General features: G+C 37.5%; 1 protein-coding gene across 5 annotated transcripts in view; it reads left to right on the forward strand.

Moving 5' to 3' along the window:
• The window catches only part of HELZ (helicase with zinc finger), a 127,842-nt gene extending 111,416 nt beyond the window's left edge, over positions 1–16,426 (forward strand). For 4 of the 5 annotated variants that reach the window (XM_005858683.2, XM_005858685.2, XM_014532449.1 and 1 more), the window contains 2 exons: positions 8,032–8,284; positions 11,718–16,426. In XM_005858683.2, the coding sequence (XP_005858745.1) occupies positions 8,032–8,284; positions 11,718–12,052 (588 nt within the window). In that variant the 3' untranslated portion in view covers positions 12,053–16,426. The remainder of the gene's footprint in view (positions 1–8,031; positions 8,285–11,717) is intronic. The other variant, XM_014532455.1, reaches the window with a different exon arrangement.
• The last annotated feature ends 4,418 nt before the right edge of the window (positions 16,427–20,844 follow it).

Here is a 20,844-nt window from a genome sequence, read left to right on the forward strand (position 1 = left end):
GGACCAGCGCCAGGCACCAGCAGCAGGTGCGAGCAGGGCTGGCACTGGCAGTGTGTATGAGTGGGACTGGCGCCGGCAGCAGGTGTGAGCGCTGGGTGGGACCATGGCGCACGGGAGCAAAGAATTTTCAGTAACCACCAGAGGCTCGTCCCGCCTTGGTCTGGCACCCCCACTCACCTGCTCCACCATCCCGCCGCAGCCAGCGCCCACCACCCCCTGGTGGTCAGCGCACGTCATAGTGACCAGTTATTTGGTTGTTTGGTTGTTCCACCGTTTGGTCTATTTGCATATTAGCCTTTTATTATATAGGATTGTGGTCTCACTAAATAGGATAGCAGCTCTCATCAAATACTTAATTCTTTGTAATAGCACTGTATATCATCCTTGCATTTTGACTAAAGACTGTGGAGGTGAGGGAGATGAAATGTAAAGAGAAACAATAAAAGTTAGTTCTTGACTTCTGAGCTTCCTATGGTTCAGTTTCTACTGATTTTGACATGATCCAAGACTTTTCTTGGGTAATTTTTGCCTGTATGAGAATTTTCACTTTGTGTGATAACTTTATAATCTAATCTCTGAATAAGATGCAGTTCTTCATTATGTACTGAGATCTGTTTCTGGACTTTATATTTTTCTCCTCATCTATCTATATGTTTCTATACCAGAATTACACTGTCTTAACTTTTGAGGTTTTGTAATATTCTAATTTGATAGTGTAAAGTCTCCCTTCTTACTGTATTTTTTTCCCCTTTTTCTGTATGTGTGTTTGGGGTCGGGGGAGGGTCATTCTATGATTTTTCTACTTGAAGTTTAGAATACCTTTTTGAACTCTTCCCCTTCTCTACCAAAAACCACACACATACACACTTTCTTGGGTTTTAATTTAAATTACATTAAATGTATAGCTTAAATTGAGGGACTTGTGTCCTTATAAATATTTTAAACCTCTCATTTAGGTATTTGTGCAATCTTCATTATTTTAATTTTTTTCCCTCCTTGCCTCTCTTTCTCTCCCTCCCTCCATTTGTTTTATTTTTTATTTTTTAATATTCCTCTGTGAAATTCCGGAGTGTCTTCATTTCTGGTTAAATTTAGTCTTAGATTGATTTTTCCTTATTTTTGGTTATGAATGGGACCTTTTTTCCCCCATTATATTTTCCAATTTTTTTTAATCTTGAGAGACAAATACTCATTCTTCGTAAGTGGGCATAATTTTACCACGTTAAAAACTTTCATTTAACATAGAACCAGTAATACTGATACTGGTGCAGAGCAAAGCTTTTGCCATTTAAGACACGCTTTGCATGAAATAGATTAAAAGTGCTTATAACTAATATAAACAGAAAATTATTTTTAAAAGCGTCACTATAAAAGTAATTTTTAGAGAGAGGAAAGGAGAGGGAGACAGAGAAACACTGATGTGAGAGAGCAGCGATCTGCTGCCTCCTGCACACCCCCTGCCCTGGGTGGAGCCCGAAACCCTGGGTTCATGCCCTAACTGGGAATCAAACTAGCAATCTTTAGATGCACAGGACAATGCTTAACCAACTGAACCACACCAGGCAGGGCTAAAAGTCTAGGATTTGTTTATGAAGCTGCAGGGTTGGGTGTTGCAGTGATGCTATTGTGACAGCCTTGGATTGAAAATGGAATGTTTGTAAGTCATTCATTTTGATCAGTTTTCATTGACTCAGCATTTACTTATCTCATCAGAGATGACATGTATGTCTCTGTGATATATCTGCTTTGAAATATTTCTTACCTGTAAGTTGGTTTTTGAACAAAAGACAATTTTGACCCATCTATTCATTTTCATTTTTTTCCTTCAAACAAGTCTAGTTTTGAAATTAGTTGATAGTTTTTCTTTCAGTATTGTTAGTTAATCACCCCCTGTTCCCAATTCCATTTTATGGAGCAAAGTATTGTACAAAGGTAGCGTGAAGTTTGTATTCTTGGCTGATGACATATTCTTCCTGTTGGGACTTTTTAAGTGGATGGTGACAGCTCATGACTTGGGTGGTATAACCAGGTGGTAATATTGCTGTCTTCTCAGAAGTGTCTTCTCAGAGACATGGCTAACGTATGGCATCTAATTCACATAACAGAGACAGTGATCAACAAATTAATAAATTAGACCTATACTCATGCTTAAATTGTCAAAGCTAATCATTTAAATGAGGTGTTCTGTTTTAATTAAAGTTTTCGGCACCATAGTTAATGAGACTTGGAATTTTCACTAGAGTATTTAGCTCTTCCTTAGGTGAGTTTTGATAGTATAATTGTAAATAGAGCCCTAATTCATTAGGTTGCTAACCTTTCACCCAGTTATTTATTTATACATACGAATGTCAAATAAGCTTGCTAACCTCAGATATTAGAGATATACCTTATAAGACAGTGATAAGAAAATTATTAATTCTTACTTCAACTGACAACCATCTTCAACACTAGAAATTTGTACGTGAATTTAGTCATTTAGTTTTTCCTTCTTAAATGGCTTTTGAAATTTTAGCATATTTTGATATTTAGAAAAAGATATTAGCAGTAGACTTAGAAAATAATGATCATGCGATTTCACAGTTTAACATAAGAATATCTATAGACACACAAACGTATATGGAGTTGTACCCAGAGTAAGGATCTCTGACAGAGTACGATGAGCCTTTAAGCAATAAATAATGAAATTATTTAAGACCCAGCGACTCTAAATTAGACCCTAGTGTCAAGTTGCCATCATTAATAGGGTTGGCATCTATATGTAGAAAGAATAATCTCTTTAGGAGAAAATTGAGAACTGGGCAAAATAACAGGAAACAAAAAATGGCCAAGAAATAAGAAAGAAGAAGAAAAAAGTATAGCTTATATATTTAAACAGCCTAGGGGCCCATAAGACTGAAGTGTAGGTGGAAATATAAAGGGTATTCTCAGCCAGAAATATATATATATTTGCAGAACAGGGATCTTCCTCTAAAATTTTTGTTTTGGGGCCCTTTCAGTGTACTTCATAGAAATTTCCCTCTGTGGGAAAAAAAAAATCTGAAATTTTAAAATCATAAGTCCAGAATGCATTTTATTATAGTCAATTAGCATGCTCTGTAGTTTTTTGAATTTAAATAAATAGGCTTGTATATGTCATAACACTTGAATTATTTTAACAAATACATCAAATTGTTGATGATCGTTAAAGTTGGTTATAGTTTATGTTTGGATATATTTTTTAAAAATATTTTTTTATTGACTTCAGAGAGGGAGAGGGAGAGAGAGATCGAAACATCAGTGATGAGAGAGGATCATTGATTGGCTACTTCCTGCATGCCCCACACTGAAGATCGAACCAGTCATGTGCCCTAACTGGGAAGCAAACAGTGACCTCCTGGTTCATAGGTTGATGCTCAACCACTGAGCTGGGCTGTATGGATATTTTAATGATAAAAAGTTAAAATACTCATTGACAGAAGTTTTCATTTATTGAAGACTTTACAAACTAGAGCTTTGGAACTAGGCTAGGCCTTGAGGATAATTTATCTAAGTCCTCTTTGTTAAAGGAAACAGTCACTAAGATGTTAGAAGGATGTTAGTAGCTTAAACAGGTACTGATTAAGTGGAGCCGAGACTCCTGACTTCCAGTCCTGTGTTGTTCAGATCTTTATGCCAGGAGTAAGGTTCACTGCTGGAAAATGAGAAATGATTGCCATTACATAAAGCAGATGTGGGAAAAGCCAAATTATGTTCTTGGGACCAAAGAATTGAATGTTCAGTTGTATGAAGTTCTCTGTTTTGGGGTTGGGGGATGATGATGGAGAAGAGAGGGAGATGGTTCATTTTAGGATTCTTGATTCTTAAAAGCTAGCCAGTTCTAGCTTCTAAATTATTTGACTGCTCAGATGATTAACATAGAGACCTCAAATGCAAGAAAATTAGCGTTAATATACTTTACTTATAAATGTCCTTTAAGAATAATACAAAAATTCTCAGGTATTACCATGTTTTTTAAAGCTGGAAAATTGATTTGTGATAATTATGATTCTCAGAGAGAATACAAATAATTATGAGTTAAAGGGAAACATCTATGAACTTTTATTTTCTACTCAAACTGGCATTTTCTCATTATAAGAGGTGTTGTGGTCTATAATTGATAACTTGACTGTTCATATTCAGGAAGAGTAAACAAAAGTCAGATTCAAAGTAGTTCAAAATGTCACAGCAGTGAATCTGACATTTCTCTCTTGGTTGTAATATTGCATTCATTCTAGTATCTCCTTCAATACTTTGTGTTTGGATGTAGGAAAATAATATTGCTTGGTGGGTCAACACTATTTGCAAGTTGTAAGCACTCTTGTTTGTGAGATACTTCAGTGAATAGCCTTAGGCAAAAACAAAGAGTTTTTGTTTATGTGATATTTAAAAATCTATGAATAGTTTGTATATAAGCTATTGACATTTAAAACTGAGAATTTAAAAATAATTAATTTATTTTAACATTATAATAATAAACCTAATACTTATTAACATACTATTTTAATGAAAATAACTATATTTTCCGAAACAAAAATATCTCTGGAGAAGAGTGCCATTTTTCAGTTTTTCAAATATATTTCAGTATGTCATTTTGATTAACGTATATAAAGAAAATTTCCATCATATAGGTATGTACTTAAAAGGAAATTTTAAAACTTTTTCAGATAATTCTTCTTTGATACTACACCAAAAATCAGCAGTTGGTAGAAGATTAGTTGCAATATGAAATAGAAAATTCCACTGCAGTGGCCTTGGTCACAGCAAAATCCTGCATGAGCCAAAACTCTAAAGGAGGGGGACCATCTTTGTTTGGTGGAACTGTGGGCAAAGCCTCTTTGCCTTTTTTTAAAATCCTTACCTGAGGATTTTTTTCATTGATATTTAGAGAGTGGAAGGGATGGGGAGAGACAGAAAGAGAGAAACATCGATGTGAGAGGGACACATCCGATTGGTTGCCCTCCTGCACGTGCTCCAACCTGGGCGGGGATCAAGCCTGCTACGAGATGCGTGCCCCTGACCAGAATTGAACCCGGGACCCTTCAGTCTGTAGGCCAACACTCAATCCACTGAGCCAAATCGGCCTCTTTGCCCTTTTTTATTTCTCTGTCCTCCTGCCCCTCCAAACATGTAAAGAAGAAATGCCACCAACTTAACAGTCTCTTCCAGAGAATGGAAGAAAAGAGAACTTCTCAGCTTACTATACATGGTCAGCATTACTCTGATACCAAAATTAGACAGAGACAGCACAAAATGAGAAACTACAGACTGATATCTGTGAACATTGATACAGATATCCTCAATAAAACATTAGCAAGTTGAATTCAGCAGTATATACAAACAATACACCATGATCATGTCGAGGGTTAGTCCTTGAATGCAAGGCTAGGTCAATATTTGAAAGTAAATCAGTGTAATCCACCATAATAACAGTCTAAAGAGAAAAACCACATGATTATACCAATAGATAACAACAGCAGCAACAAAAAGCCCACACACATTTGACAAAACACAACATCCACTCATAAAATCTCTTGGAAAATTAGAAATAGAAGGGAAATTCCCTAACCTGTTAAAGGTTACCTATAAAAATTTTACAGCGACTATCATACTTAATGATGGAGACTGAATGCTTTCTAAGATTAGGAGCAAGGTAAGATGTCCACTCTCAACACTCATATTCAACATTATACTGGAGTCTTAGCCAGTGCAGTATGGCAAAAAAAGAAAAGAAATAAAAGGCATAGAGATTGGTAAGGAAGAAATAAAACTGACTCTGTTTACAGATAACATGATTGTCAATGTAGAAAAACCCAAGGAATCTACCCAGAAAACTAACCAACAAAAACCCTATGATTTATGTGAATTTATCAAGCTTTCAGAATATAGGGTCAACACAGACAAATCAATCTCATTTCTATAACTTGCATTGTACAATTAGAAACCCAAATGTGAAAGCCAGTACCATTACAATAACTCAGAAAAATTAAATACTCAGGTATAAATCTATCAAAGCTTGTATAGGCTTTGTATGCTGAAAACTACAAAATTGCTGAAATGTAATTTATTTGGTGTATAAATCATTTTGTTCAGTTGTCACCAAGATTTCTCTGCCTATACTCAAATTTCCTTGGAGGACAGATTCCAGAGTAGCAATCATATTTTCATGCATCTAACTTCATCTATGTTGTATGAAATAGATGTGACAGTAGACTTTTATATATACATATAAAATCTTCAATTTTATCTATCTAATTTGAAGAACATAAAAATAATTTCAAGTTTTGGTTGTTTTTCCAACATAAAGGATCAGTCGTATTCATCATGTGATTTGGAATTGAATTTCATATTTCATGTACACATTCATCTTTGTCAGTGGCTGCTTAGGAGCTGTTATAAACACGTGAAGTCCTGCTGTGCCTGTCAGCTGTGTGAATTTTTTTCCTTTTAATTTCAGTTTGGAAGCCACAAATGAAACATATTTTCTAAAAAGTTTAATTTAATATTGTCTCTTTTTATATCAGCCTTCTATTGTTTTCTGATTTTTAGTTTTCCTTATTTAAGCTTTGTGGTTTGTGGACCTGTTCATTGCCAAAAGGTGTTTGTTTATGCTGCTGGTGTATATATGTTAAGTATTTAATGAAAAAGGGCTTACAGAATTAACGCCTGAAATTCACATGAGTGTATTTAGTGTTGTGTATCAGCAGGGGATTTGATTTATTATAACCTGTTCCCTCTGAGTCCAGAGCTGACATTAGTTTTATGCTTAAGTATTCACACACAAAGACTTTAGAATGTGATCCCCTGTGGACTGTGACTGGGCTGAACACTCAGGGCCTGGTAATAAAAAGAAGCACTTCATTTAGATTCAACGAGCTAATCATCTTCATAACAAAGATTGATAAGAAAAGACATAGTGCACAAGCTATTAGGATCAGTCATCCAGGGATTGCCTCGCCATAGAGAATACAAAGCAGTTTAGAAAGGTTGGTTATTCTACTCAATACCTGACTGTAATGACCTTTGCAAAGAAATTTCAGATGTGCTGATTATTTAGGATGGATCGTCTTCTAGAAAACCAGGATCAAATTCAGACTGAACTTGACCATTGGAAGAAAAATTGCCTTTAAAGCAGAGTAAACTTAAAGATGAATTTAGATATTATTCTTAGATATAGAACAACAATAAAAACATATGAGAGAAAGAATTAACTAGATGGAAGTATTATCTCTCACCTTTCTCATCCAGTAGCTAAGACTTCAGAAATGCGGAAACCACCTGGGCATTCATCACTTAATAGCTAGAGAAATGCTCTCCTTCCACCCTTTCCTGCCTTTCTGCACACGGGCAGCCAGTCCAGACCATGCCCTTCCCTGGTTTATATTCTGGTGGTTCTGTCTGTGGTGGCCTTACCCTCATAGTGCCTACACCACCAGTTTTCCCATTTAACTGGCCTAACAATACCTGCTTTTGCTTAGATTCCCAAAAAGCATCCTGCTATGACTGTACCAATTCAGCTCTCTCCTTTGTAATCTAACCTCCAGTGCCTGATTTCCAATTATTGCTAGCAACAATGGTGAAGGAAAGATTCCTCAGAATCCTAGTGACCACAAACTGAACAGCAATTTTATTATTATTGGGGAGCAAGAGGGGGCAATAAAAACTAATCCCAATCTGTCATTTAAGATCTAACATGGCATCTTATCTTTACATGTTACATTAAAACAATTATATAACAGCAAGCCCATCCTGTGTGCCAGGAACAGTTCTAAATGCTATGCATGCTGAACTCTTTAACTTTCACAATAATCCTAAGAGGTAGGTACTGTGGATAATGAAGCCACGTTTACAGATGAAGTTCCCAAGAGGTTAAGTCGGTTGCCCAGGGTGACACTGCTCATAGAAGACAGAATATTTTTGAGATTTTCTGCTTAATACCGTGAGATTGCTGTGCACCTCAGGAAGGGGGAGGGTATAAGTTCCACTGATGGATGAAATGTCCTTTTCTTTGTGTAGTATGAACCCAGAGGACCTGGCCGGCCCTTGTACCAAAGAAGAATCTCCTCTAGCTCAGTCCAACCTTGTTCTGAAGAAGGAAGCACTCCTCAAGATAGCCTTGCTCGGTGTAAAGAGCTTCAGGACCACAATAACCAATCCTCTTTCAACTTATTATCCCCGGAGTCCTGGGTAAACACCACCTCATCTACCCCCTATCAGAACATTCCGTGCAATGGATCCAGCCGGGCAGCCCAGCCCAGAGAATTGATAGGTAAGACAGAGTTGGCGGGCTGCTAAAACTGTGGTTGTTTATGGAGTTTTCTTTTTCCATCTCCCCCGTTTGCATTATTAACTTTGAACAATATTTAGTGGTCATAGCTCATAGGTAGCCTCAGGCATACATTAATTTAGAACCATATTGATTCCATATTTATGGTCTGGAAGGTAAGTGGATCAGTATTTATGGGGAACTGATCATTTTGACCTGTGAACAAATGAAAGAGGTAGTAAAACTTAAAATGTATTTCTAAATACTAGATAGACTCACCTTTGCTTGGGAAATGTTTGTTTTCTGTTGTTGTTTTTGGAGAGGGTTTCTTCAGAGTGGGGGATGGTAGAATTGGTTAGGTCAATAACAGTTTTCAAGGATTTATTCTCAATAAAGTTTGAGACATGGTAGTTTGGCCATGAGAGAAATCAGTGAAGTCTAACATTTTGAGATTTAGAAATCCTTTGTTTATTTCTTGTATTCTAATGAACTGAGAAATCCAAGGCTAAAGAGTTAAAAACAAGCATAGAAAGGCATTGGAATGGGTAAGGCTTTAAACTTGTAATGTATGGTGGGATGTCTACAGTCTTCCTCTTTAGCCTTGAACATGAATGTGCTTTTATCTTTCTTTCGTTCCTTCTTTGTGTGTGTATTTTGCATGTAAAGAAATGAATGCTGCTATTTGCATTCTGTAATCTATAGCCTGTTTGTAGGCTGTCGACATCGATCTTTGGGAACAAGTCTGTGATCTTTGGTGAATTTCTGCTTGGTAACAACCTTTGTATTTGAAATTAATTTTGTTCATCTTTAGAATGTGAACCCATTGTTTCTGTAACTGACCCATTTTTGAGTGTGTGCCATGCAAGCATATTTTTAGAACTATAGACATGGTAGGGCAAAAAGCAGTAAGAAGATTTTGGTTTTGTTTCCTGGCAAGACATTGTCGTTTTAATCTTTAAACATTCATTAGTACCTACCATGTGTAAGCTGTATTTTGCCTGGGGTTGCTTTTTCATTTTAAAGGTCTAACGTAAATACACTCCTATGATCACATTTGAATTTCCTGAGAAACATCTAAATTACAAACCAGTGATGGAAATTTGTTACTTTTTCCTTGATTTGTTTATAATAATTTATTTTAAAGACAACAGCATTTCAGTCTTTTTTCCACTTAAATTTTAGGATAGCTGTTGGCCAAAATCAATAAAAATTTAACGTGAGCTGATAAGGTAGAAAGTTCCTGAACAAATGCCCAAAGTGCATGTCATTCCTGGTATCTTTTACACAAATATAAAACTATTTTCTTCATTGCTAGGAGACAAATTGTACTGTTCTTTAGTTGAAAGTAACAGTTAAGTATGTAAAAATTAATTCAAAATCACTAATATCCTTGGCACAACTTGTCTATCAGCAGGTATGTATGTAGATACGTACGTATTTATTTTCAGAGGAAGGTAGCAGTTGCCAGTGGTGAATCAATAGCAAAATAGTTTCTCCACAGTTATAAGCCCAAGAGCAGAGACCATATCTGTGACCTTTTTGAATTGGATTTTCCACTTTGGCACTGATCACATTTCAGGCTCTTTCAATGTCTGCTGATAAGGAGATAATGAAAATAGATCCTGTGCAGTGAGGGGCTGATCCCAGGCCCTGCAGGGCCTTTACACATGGGCATGGTGGTTCCCAGGCAGGGGAGGTCCCTCTCTAACACGATGTGTTTGGGTTCTATTCACTTACCTTGGTAATGAGACATACTTTATCAGACATTTAAAGGATAGTTTCTCTATCTGGAGTTAAATATGTAAGTTAACAGAAGTTTTGAATTCAGTTAGATATAACAGCATAGACATTAGGTTAAACAGCCTCTAAAATATTATTTTATAGGTATTTATTATTATAAACTGATTATATTGTCATGAAAATGAGAACATGGTTAAAAATAAATCTTAGTAAATAAAAACAGTAAGTTCTTTAACAGCCAATTAAATGTTTGCTTTATGTACTGTGGTAGGCAGTACTGTCACTTTTATATTGAAATGTTGGACAGATGCTCTTAAAAGCAGTTGTTTCACTTACAAAGTCAATGACATTTAGATGGAAAAGACACAAATGTTCTAGAAGGATGTTAAGTAGTTTAAAATAATTTTGAACAATTTTATGAATTTTTAAAGTACACTATGAAATTAGCATATTGAGTCAATGAATTATTAAGACTAAAAAATGAAATATTTTCACCTTAACCTCCCAATCCACAAATAGGTAATAAACATGCGGGAAATGTCCATAAACACCAGTAATCACAGGTATGCAAATCAGAGCTACCACAAGATTATTTATTTATACAATAGGTTAAGGTTAAAAAAGTAATAACACCAATGTTGTGATTGAGTAGGGAGATGTGTAAACATTGTTGGTTGAGTATCTTCTTGCAGGGAAGTTTGACCATAGTTATGAAAACCTTTCATTGTGTGTATACCATATGACCCAGCCATTATACTTCGAGGGATTTATCCTAAGGAAATAGTTGTGAATATTAATAAATGTTTATTTCCAATAACATTTATCACAGTGTATGGCAGTGAAATAATGCTTATAATCCAAATTTCTAAAAATGAGAGGTTACTTAAAATTTATCTACATTATATATTGCCCTTAGGAAAAAAATACACCAACAAATTAAGGCTTATCCTCTGGTATTTGGGAATATGAATGACTGACTTTCTTCTTTGGCCTTTTGTGTAATTTCCAAGTTACCTTCAGTGAACATGTATATGATTATAAACCAATATAATATTAGTTAAAATCTTAAAAGATTGAAAACCAGAGCAGTGTTTGGAAACAAGGTATGGTTTAGTGGGCAGTAAAATTAGGAGGAGTCAAGTCAAATTTTAAAGGACCTTGAAAGTCAGGCAGATTATAGGGAACGTGAACTGAAGTTTATAGCGGTTTCTCTTTATGCCATATTTACTTACGTATTGCAAGAAAAGGTAGCGTTTGTAAGCAATGGAATTCAGTGCTACTATTACTTAGGTTACTAATCAAAGCTATTTTGACCAGAAGTCTACCTATACAGCTTATTTTTATTTAAGAAAGAACATGTTTGTTTCCATTTTCAAACCATGAGCAGTTAAAATAATAAATTTCAAATGTCCACTTGTACATATTAGAGTTTTGAAAGCAAACCTTCAGACTTGACCTTTAGTTTTTATATGCCAGCTATTCCAGTTCATGTAGTGAACTCTCGTTGAGTTTTAATAAGAGAGAGAAGTTTGGTTAGGTGTATTATGATTTTGACATTCTGTGGCAGAGTTGCCTGTCCTCCTGGCTGCCCTGTCCTGAGTTCCTGGAGATGAGAACCAGTTGTGACATGCGTTAATGAGATGTATGAGGATCACCAGGCTCACCCTTAATCCGTGTCACTGTTTCCTGCTTTTAGCTCCTCCCAAGACCATCAAACCCCCTGAGGATCAACTGAAGTCTGAAAACCTCGAGGTGTCCAGTTCCTTCAACTATAATGTGCTGCAGCATCTCGGCCAGTTCCCTCCCCTCATGCCCAACAAGCAGATTGCAGAGTCGGCTAACAGCAGCGGCCAGCAGACCTCGGGGGGCAGCAAGCCCGCCATGTCCTACGCTAGCGCTCTGCGGGCGCCCCCCAAGCCCAGGCCCCCGCCTGAGCAGGCCAAGAAGAGTAGCGACCCTCTGTCTCTGTTCCAGGAACTCAGCCTGGGGAGCTCCGCAGGCAGCAACGGCTTTTACTCCTATTTTAAATAATCACTTTGTTTTTGCCTCAAGGGAGAATGTTTTAATTTCTGTTTCTATCAATAGAATTAAGATAGTTGGACTTCATCTATAGATGCACAGTTCCCTTTGTTTTAATATTAAATATGTTCTCACTTAATTGCTTCGCTGCTAGACTTGCAACTAATTTTTTAAAAGTATATTCCATTATTTTGCATTTTTGACGAGTCAGAATTTTGACAGCTTTTATGTAGAATAAAAATATTTTTAAATTTGTGTATTGTTACATATGTTTGCATCGAGCTAGCAGCTAAGAGGTTAATTGTGCAACTATAAAAAAAAAGAGAAAAAAGTTTGTCTAAAATGTATTTAAAAAGAAAAAAAAAGTTGTAAGTAGCATTTACATTTATTCAATAATATTACCATATGCTGGGTTTCTGTACCAGAAATGGCCAGTTATGTACAAAATGTATGTTATTTTTGCTTAAATTCATTTAAAATTTTTTAAAATAAAGGGCAGCATCTTATAAATACTTTAAGTTTTATCAGCTTTTTTTTGGTGACAAGATGCTGCATTCTAAAACTTTTATAGTTTTAGACCACGTATGGTGTGCTGATGTCATCTCCATCCACTGCAGGATAGAGTCAGAGGCATTCTTTGCAGGTGTATCTGTATGCCACTGTTTTTTGTAACGTGAAAAAACATGGGCATACTTAGTTATTTTTTTGAACAAGCTACACTTCAAGCTTGTTTTTAATGTTAATTTGATAGTGTGTTTTTTTAAAACAGATCATGAAGCTGAAAATTTTTAGGATTGTTGGTGCTTAGTAGACTTGATAACTATTTTAAAAATGCGTGGATTTAGTAAAATCTTTTTTTCCTCACTATGCATGTGTAAACGTTTGTAATCTGGCTCCCCGTCGCCCCCTGCCCACTCCAGTGGTATAAAAAATTGTGCCGCTTTAAGGTTATTCCCCCTCCCGTAAAAATTTTGGTACCTTATTTAATGTTTACATAACAATGTGACATTATACATGGCAATTCAAATACTTTACTAACTGTTTGGTTTGAGGAACATCATTAAAGAAGAAACATGTGTTTGTCAAAGATGCATCAAAATTCGTCAAAATCTGAGGCAAAAAGCTACCCTTGTTTTTCATGTCTTTTGATTCTTCTAAAATAACCCCACTGAACTTGTACAAAAATATAAATTTTAAATAGCAATCTTAAATATTTTACAGTCTAAACGCTGTTTTGAATGAACTTCTGTAAAAATCCAAAGGGAAAACATTTATCCTCTTGAAACTTGTGGTTTCGTAACCCTTTTGGAGCGATGCATGTCCTTGTTGTTTTCCTGATCTAGTACCACCACTTATACTTGAGAAGTAGTTTGAAACTACAATATAACTTTTTAAAAACTAAGAGGAGGTTGGGAACATTGCAAATGAACCAGTGGTCCTGATGATCCATCGGAGGCCTAGGCCATCCTGTACTCGCAGTAGACTTTTAAAACAGGGTTGGGAAGTGGCAAGGGTAAAGAACACTTACATCTCTGATGGTGGGCAGCCACAGCCCCCTGTGATCCCCCGACAGCTTAGGAGGAGAGAGTGCCTTTATCCGAAGGTTCTCAAGCCGAAGGGCAGATGCAGAGTGCCTCCCGCTGAGCTGTCTTTCTGCTCATCTGTGGCTGTGGGGTCTGGCGGTCTCGGTGTGCAGACGTGCGAATAGTTAGTATAAATCACAGCAAGTCACAGCACCACGTTTTCTCCGTGTGATGTCAGGTCTCCATGTGTAGCTATGCCAGATGTTACCCAGCATCCTTCAGTCACCAGGAAAGAAGAAAAAAATTTGCCATCTAGCTATGTATTTCCAGCTCCGTGACAAAACTGAAGACATAGCCCAAATGAAAACTAGGTCTCCCTGACGTGAGGATGCCTGTGAAAATCATTTTCTCGTCAATGATGGTCCCCCCTCCCCCAAATCTACAGACTGTAACACACGCCAGATAAATGTTCAGAAGCATCTGGATAATATGAAGACAGAACTGTCATGTCAGGTTGACCCCTTGTCATGAAATACTAGCCTCATTTTCTGGTTTCCATACTTGAACCTTTAAAAATTATCCGTTTTAAAATTATTTATATTTATATTTACTTAAAGAAGCCATGTGCACGCCCCGCCACCTTATATAAATATATTGATGATGGGAGCTTTGGATAAGGGAGCTGTTAAGTTGTGACACTCCTCTTCTAAGTGGTTATTTCTAAAACAAAACTGAAAATAGTAGCCACTTACTAGTCCCTTGCTCTGCCGTGAGTGTCAGTCTCTTATGCAGCCATCGGGTCGGATGCTGTTTCCGTCTGGTCCTCTTTGAGAGTCTGGCTTTGATTGTGTTTCCACCCCCAGCAAGTTTACTTTCTCAGCAATAGTTAATACCATCCTTCCAGTTGGTCATTAAACCTGTTGTCTATGCATAATCTCTTGAATGGTTCTGAGCAAGTCTTAGTGCAGGAATCATTACAAGTTTCCATGGAAACAAGGCTTGGCTTCTGAGGACCAGTCATGCTGTTTTGGTGTTGTTTGGGTAATATTAGCAAGTACCCACAAATAAGACTTTTAAACAATTTAAAGACTAGCTTCAACCCTAGCGTTAAGAAAACTTTGTGTTAGCTTTTGAATAGCACCCACTATTACCAACTTCCTTTTCTTCTAGAACAGATTTCTTCTAAGTGAGGTTCATTGTTTACTTCTTTGTCTTGTTTCATGAGGAAGCTTCCTCTTTCTTGCCAGAACTATTTTTTTTATTCGTTTCACTTTTTAATTTCTTCAGCTACTAAAATTTTTTTCCCCTTAAATTCTTTTGGGTGATAGAATTTGTAAAAAATTCATGCTGAAAATTTTTTCCTGGTCTGAAAATTAATTTTTTATTAAGATTTGAAGAGCCTCATTCAGTGGAACATGGATATTTTCTGGTGTGTTTTTAAAGGGGGTTTTGATTGTCATTTTGGCATATGCCTTGCCAACTTGTTATAGCAGAACTTTGTTTTTGATTCATCGGTAGTTAATTATTGACCATTTAAACTAACATGACCTTAATTTTTCTTTCCTTAGGCAGATGTGCTTTCTATCTAGGCCGTTTTGTATGTATGAAATTACAAACTGCTTTGTGGGGTTTTTTCATCAGAGAGTCTAGAATAAGTTCAGGTTTGGTATAAACATCAATTGGTCTTTTCAGTTCAAAGAGTTGGAGAATAAGTAAAATAAGCAGAATTCCCACTGAATAAGCATTACCTAATTAAACATAGCAATCTCCAAGACCAATTTGTGAAAATAGCTTCCTTGTTTATGGAGGCATTGAAATTGCTGAGAAAGCTAACTGAATTTTCTAACTTGGAGGTAATATGTAGTATCTTGCTCTAGTGTAGTTGATTTTACATGTTTAATATTGTTCGTATATATACATCTCAAGAGCAAAGCTATAAACATATAAGAATGTATCTCTATGTACCTTGGCTAGAGAGAGCCATCTTGCCTAAGAGCCAGGGTGAAAAACAGTTTCAAGATAAATTTTAGATTTCAACTACTGTTATTAAGAAAATTAGATTTACTGGAAAAGCCATTTAAAAAGAGACACCTGTTATACTTATGGTAGATAGCATTTTTTTTCTATTGGAGTTGTTTTTAAAAAGGGAATTCCAGAAAGAGTCTAAACTTTAAATATATTAAAAGATACAAATTGCTGCCTTAAAATGTTATTTAGGCTACCATTTTTTTTTTCTCTTCTAGCTCCAGAAAGGTAGCAATTTGCCTTTTATGATTCACCAGACATTATTCCTTGCTAACCATCCCCTTAGCTTATGAAAACCCTTCAATTCTAACACCACCCTGTGTGTCTTCCTAAATCTCAAGTAGATGTTCTCATGGTTCTGATTTTTCTTTCCTCTTTTTGCCATCTAATCCACAAATGACCTAGCAGATAGAAATAATGGATAATGTCTTAACCATGATTTCTTGTCCAAATGGTCACTTCAGTTATGTCCATCACGTGGTGTAAAGATATCAAGAGTAACTGGCATGTTAGTCTTCAACGTGCTCATTATATTGGGCTTCTTACATTCTCCATCTACTTGAGGTTGGATATCTATTTGCTGAGATTTTACTGTGAAGCTGCTACATTCACACTTACTACTTTCATGCCTGTTGAATTAGCCATTTCAAGACCATTGTTACAAGAAATGAATGTTACTAACCTTGAACGTTCTTATAAAACACATGCAGAAAATGTCATTGTTATTGCTTTAAACAAGAATATCAGATTAAACAGATTGACAATAAATTTTTAATGTAACATTTACAATTTTTGAAATGATTGAAAAATATCTACTTTGGAATAAACTTGAAGGAAACAGTCACAGGAGTTTCTAAATGTTTTTTGAGGGGAATTACCTAACAGAAGAATCTAGACTTAGTAGTGTGAGCTGTTGTGGTTAAATCCTAAGCCCAATTATGCAATAGTAGCTTAAAGCTTCTAAAACAGGAATGTGAAGGAAAGAAACCCAGAGACCTTCAGATACCTGTAGTTTCAGTAATCTGAGTATTAGATTACTGGACTTCATTTGCAAGTTGTTCAGCAGATTTTATTTTGATACAAATATTAAGCATAATCAAGTAAGTTTTATATAATTCTATGGGTTCATTAATCGATACTATGGCATTTTCGTTGTGTTCTTGGGGAGTTGTTTTAGCTATTTCTACACCTCTTATGTGAGGTCTCTTTTGTGTTTGATTTTGCATTATAGCATGTGACAGCCTACCTTAGGATTATGTGGATGAGGAGAAATCAGTATTACTTTTAAAAAATCTATTTTTTTGAAATAAGTTTTTTCATTAATACTTTTTTTGATCTTTGAGAAAGTAATGGGTGGCAAATTATAAAGGTTTCCACGCAGAGTGGAAGCCACTCAGAAGTGTGTTTAAAAGTCTGTCCTGTTTGAAGATTCGAGACTGTCAAAGCAGGATGGAGCAGTGGTTTCAAACGTGAGGCAGCAGCAGCAGTGCCTGGAGGGGGCTTATTAAAATACAGGTTGCCGGGCTCCGCCCTGAGTTTCTGCTTCCCGGCTGGAGCCCCATCATTTCCAACATGATTCCAGGTGATGGAAACAGGTCCAGGGACCACCCTTTGAGAACCACTGGTCTAGAGAAAGTCCGACAGTCTTTTCAACCATGCATTTATTTACTCTGTATAAAAACAGCTCTCAAGGCATTTTTATAATTCGGATGCCGTGAGTGGAACATCCGTGAAGAACGCTCTGAGGGAGGAGCCCTTTGGGCTGCCTGGCACCCCAACCCGTTGCCGGCCCCCTCTGAGGTCAGTGCCCCTCCTCCTCATGAGGGTGCAGAAGCTCATGTCTAGGGTGGGTCTGAATTTGTGTTCACTGCAGCCTGGGCTTTGGTCTGGAAACTGCATTTGTTTGACGTGCATAGAGTCTGTCTCGGTAACCCATGCCATTGGAGATGAGACTTGTGGAAGGAAGCCATCAGAATGTCATGAGGATGCACTTGGCACGAGGCGCAGGAGGCCCTGTCCTAAGATGCCAGTGACATAGAAAACCATAGATAATCCCTAAATAATGTATTTGTAGTTTTTATTATTTGTGGTGGGGTGTGGGGCGGGGGGCAAGGGATTTCTTTTCAAATTATGTATTTCTCAGGTTAACAGAATTATTTTGGATTCTCTGCCTTGTCAGCAGGTATTAGGGGAGGCTGCAGTAATATATAGACATATATATGGCAGAAAACTGATAATTGTCTGATTGCTTTGTTACCTTAAAAACACCTATATATGTTTGCAAAATAGTATAGGGGAATCTACCACCTACACAGCATGAGTTATTCAGAAACCATAGGTGCATATGGATGAGCAAGTTATTTTTTGAGAAGGAAACTATGAGATAATAAACCTGACAAGTCTTTGGATATTTTAAATTTTGTGTTAATGTCGTTGTTACTATTCTTCTCTGGACTGTAGCTTGAGGGGTATTGGGCTCTGCCTCCGGTTTTTAGTTTGGCTTTGAATTTACTGAGATGCTAGAAAGAGAAAAGATATTTTTAAGATAATAAATAGTAGAACGACTTAGCTGTAGAAGCCCACATGGTAAGCATCACAGATTGCACAGCTTTGGGATTCTTCACCCAGTACCTCCTGCGCGCAAGGCTCCATGCCCTCAGTGGGGATTGTTTATTGTTCAGCACAGGTTCCTTTATCCACTTCCACCTCACACGGAGCTTCGTTTTATTTACATTTTGCTTTGCACGATACCTTGTATGCGGAAACTTCTATCTTTCAGTAGCTCCGAGGGCACCCTTGTCCGGGTTGAAGTCCTAACCTGTCAATCACACCTGAGAGTGTTTCTCAGCCCCCGCCCCCGCCCCCTGCCATCCAGAGGAAGGGTCTTGGATTTTCATGTCTCTAGACCATGCCTGCTTCCTATGAACCCACGTATATGACATTGTACTGTATCCGCTTTCTGTGCCAGTCATCTGACCTGATTCATGGAAACCCCTGGAGGTACTGGTGATGCGTAGTTGTATCCTAGGTAAACATGGTGATGGAGGTACCTCTCCTCCAAAGTATAAAGGTAATGGGTTTTGTTAAAGGGTCTGCATTTTATTAAAGGGCCCTGCTATTAGTGACATAGTGTTTTTTTTCTTAATGCTTCAAAAATATAGTTCTTATCTAAACTTGTTCAACTAACTTCTTACGATAAATCACTTACGTTCATACTGGGCCTTATTTTGGCAAGTCTTCCAACGGGAGGCTGATGTAACACGGAGGTGGTCAACTTCCACCTCCCAGAAGTCTCAGTTGTGTGGCCATTTCCAGTTTACGGCAAAATTATAACAATTTTTTTTCTGATGTTAATGATACCTCGTCTGAGAGGTTCTAGTACCTGAAGAGACCCAATGCCACTCTCTGGGGTTTTTATTTTCTTCCTCTTTTGGTCTTTTTCTTTCTTTTTTAACTTAGTTTTGGAGTTACTTTAGCCACTTGGATTCCTTAGGACAAGTTTTCAGTTTAGGGGTCTACAGCTCCTCCCTTGTGATCATTGTCTCATTGAAGTTCTTTTGTTTTAAAAGATTCATGGTAACACAAAATGTATTTTACTGCTACAACTAAAATGTATTTATAATAAAATGCCTTTTTAATAATGTGGAGATTTGTTTATTCTGTGTGAACCACCATTCTCTGCCTCCTTTTACGTTTAAGATCAACATAAACACAGCCCTTTGCTTTTATTCATAGTATGAATTTGGTAAAAGTAGCTAATGTAACAGAACTCAGTGTTCATTTGTAAAACTGTAACTCTAGTTTCCAGAAAACAGTGACTTGACTTAAATCTCTGAACATCAGCAGTAGGAAAGGCCTAAAGGCTTAAAGTGTTACCTGAACGTTTAAAAATCATCAGTGGTCAGCGAGAAAATGTGCCCTTTTCAAGTTGTCATTCAATGCAGATCTTAGGAATTTAACAAAATTATCATGAATGACTTGTTAATGCCGGGCTTATGCTGCCCAGAATTTCTTTTAGAATGCGTAAACCTAGTTTAGAGCAATTCACTATGAGGATATAGGAATACACTTGACGGTGGCATGTGACAAGCATGAATTAGCCACCTCACGCCCTCTTTTATCTCTTCCCCCCAATGCTGACTGTGCAGAAAGTTGCCCCGAATCGGGGTCTTGTTTTTGTCGGGGAATCATCTTTTGCATCGGCCGGGAGGCGGTTCTGAGAAGCATTAGCAGGTCACAGAATGCTTTGTGTGCCCTGGCGATTTTATTTTTAACATCTTATTAATGTGGCACCATAAATCTAACTGGAATAGACTGTGCTCAAAGTTAGTAAATAGAAGTAGGTAGGACAGTCAGTCTTTCATAAGGACGACTTATAATTCTTACTCATCACGGTGAGTCATTTTTTAAAGCCAAGTACCTTGCTTCTTTGAGTTGACGTGATAACGACATAAATCTTCTCTGGGTTTGGGAAAGAAAAACACTTAATGTATAAATCAACTGGATGTGGAGGACTCCCTGAGCTGCTACCTGCTCTAGATGAAGCAACCCAAGGCCCCATTCGCGGTGGGAAAATGCAGTTAATTCTATGTCCTGTCCGTGCTCTTTGAAGGTATTAGTGGGGAGCTAGCGGGAAAGTGTAATTTCACCAAGACTGCAAGGTGGGAGTACCGTGTGTGGAGTGCAGGCCAAGCATGAAGATGGGAAGTTGGCTCAGTGAAGGCAGAATTGTTTGCGCTTAACTTGGTTGAATTAGAAACATCCACATAGCCCTGCCATTGATTTCGCGTGGCCGAAGAGCACCGGTCTGACATGGGCTGTGCTGCTTCATTTACACAGCATTGTCCTAACAAACCAGTCCCTGTGGATGCAAGTCCTTTCCTTCTGAAGCCCCTTGCTGATGGCATTGCCTCCCTGCAACAGATGGGATCGTGCCCCTCTGTTCTGAGAAGCCCTCAGAGGTTTCCCATCACACCCTAAGCTAGACTTCGGAGGCACCCCAAATCTTCTTCCTGAGCGCACTGCGTGGCACACTAAGGCAGACAGTCGCCCTTCCCTCCCTGGACCAGCCCTTGCCTCTCGGCTTCCCTTGGAGCATGCCCTTCAGCACTCAGACCTCCAACCTCCACCTACTACCAGGAGCTCCACTTACTATTCAAGGCTGTGAATTCCAACTCCTCTACCTGCAATGAAGCCTTATACCTCTGTCATCACAGTTTTTGGATTGTAGTTGGGAGTTTGTGAGCTTCTGGAAGG

Source organism: Myotis brandtii, unplaced genomic scaffold (genome assembly GCF_000412655.1).
Source record: "Myotis brandtii unplaced genomic scaffold, ASM41265v1 scaffold120, whole genome shotgun sequence".
NCBI lineage: Eukaryota > Metazoa > Chordata > Mammalia > Chiroptera > Vespertilionidae > Myotis > Myotis brandtii.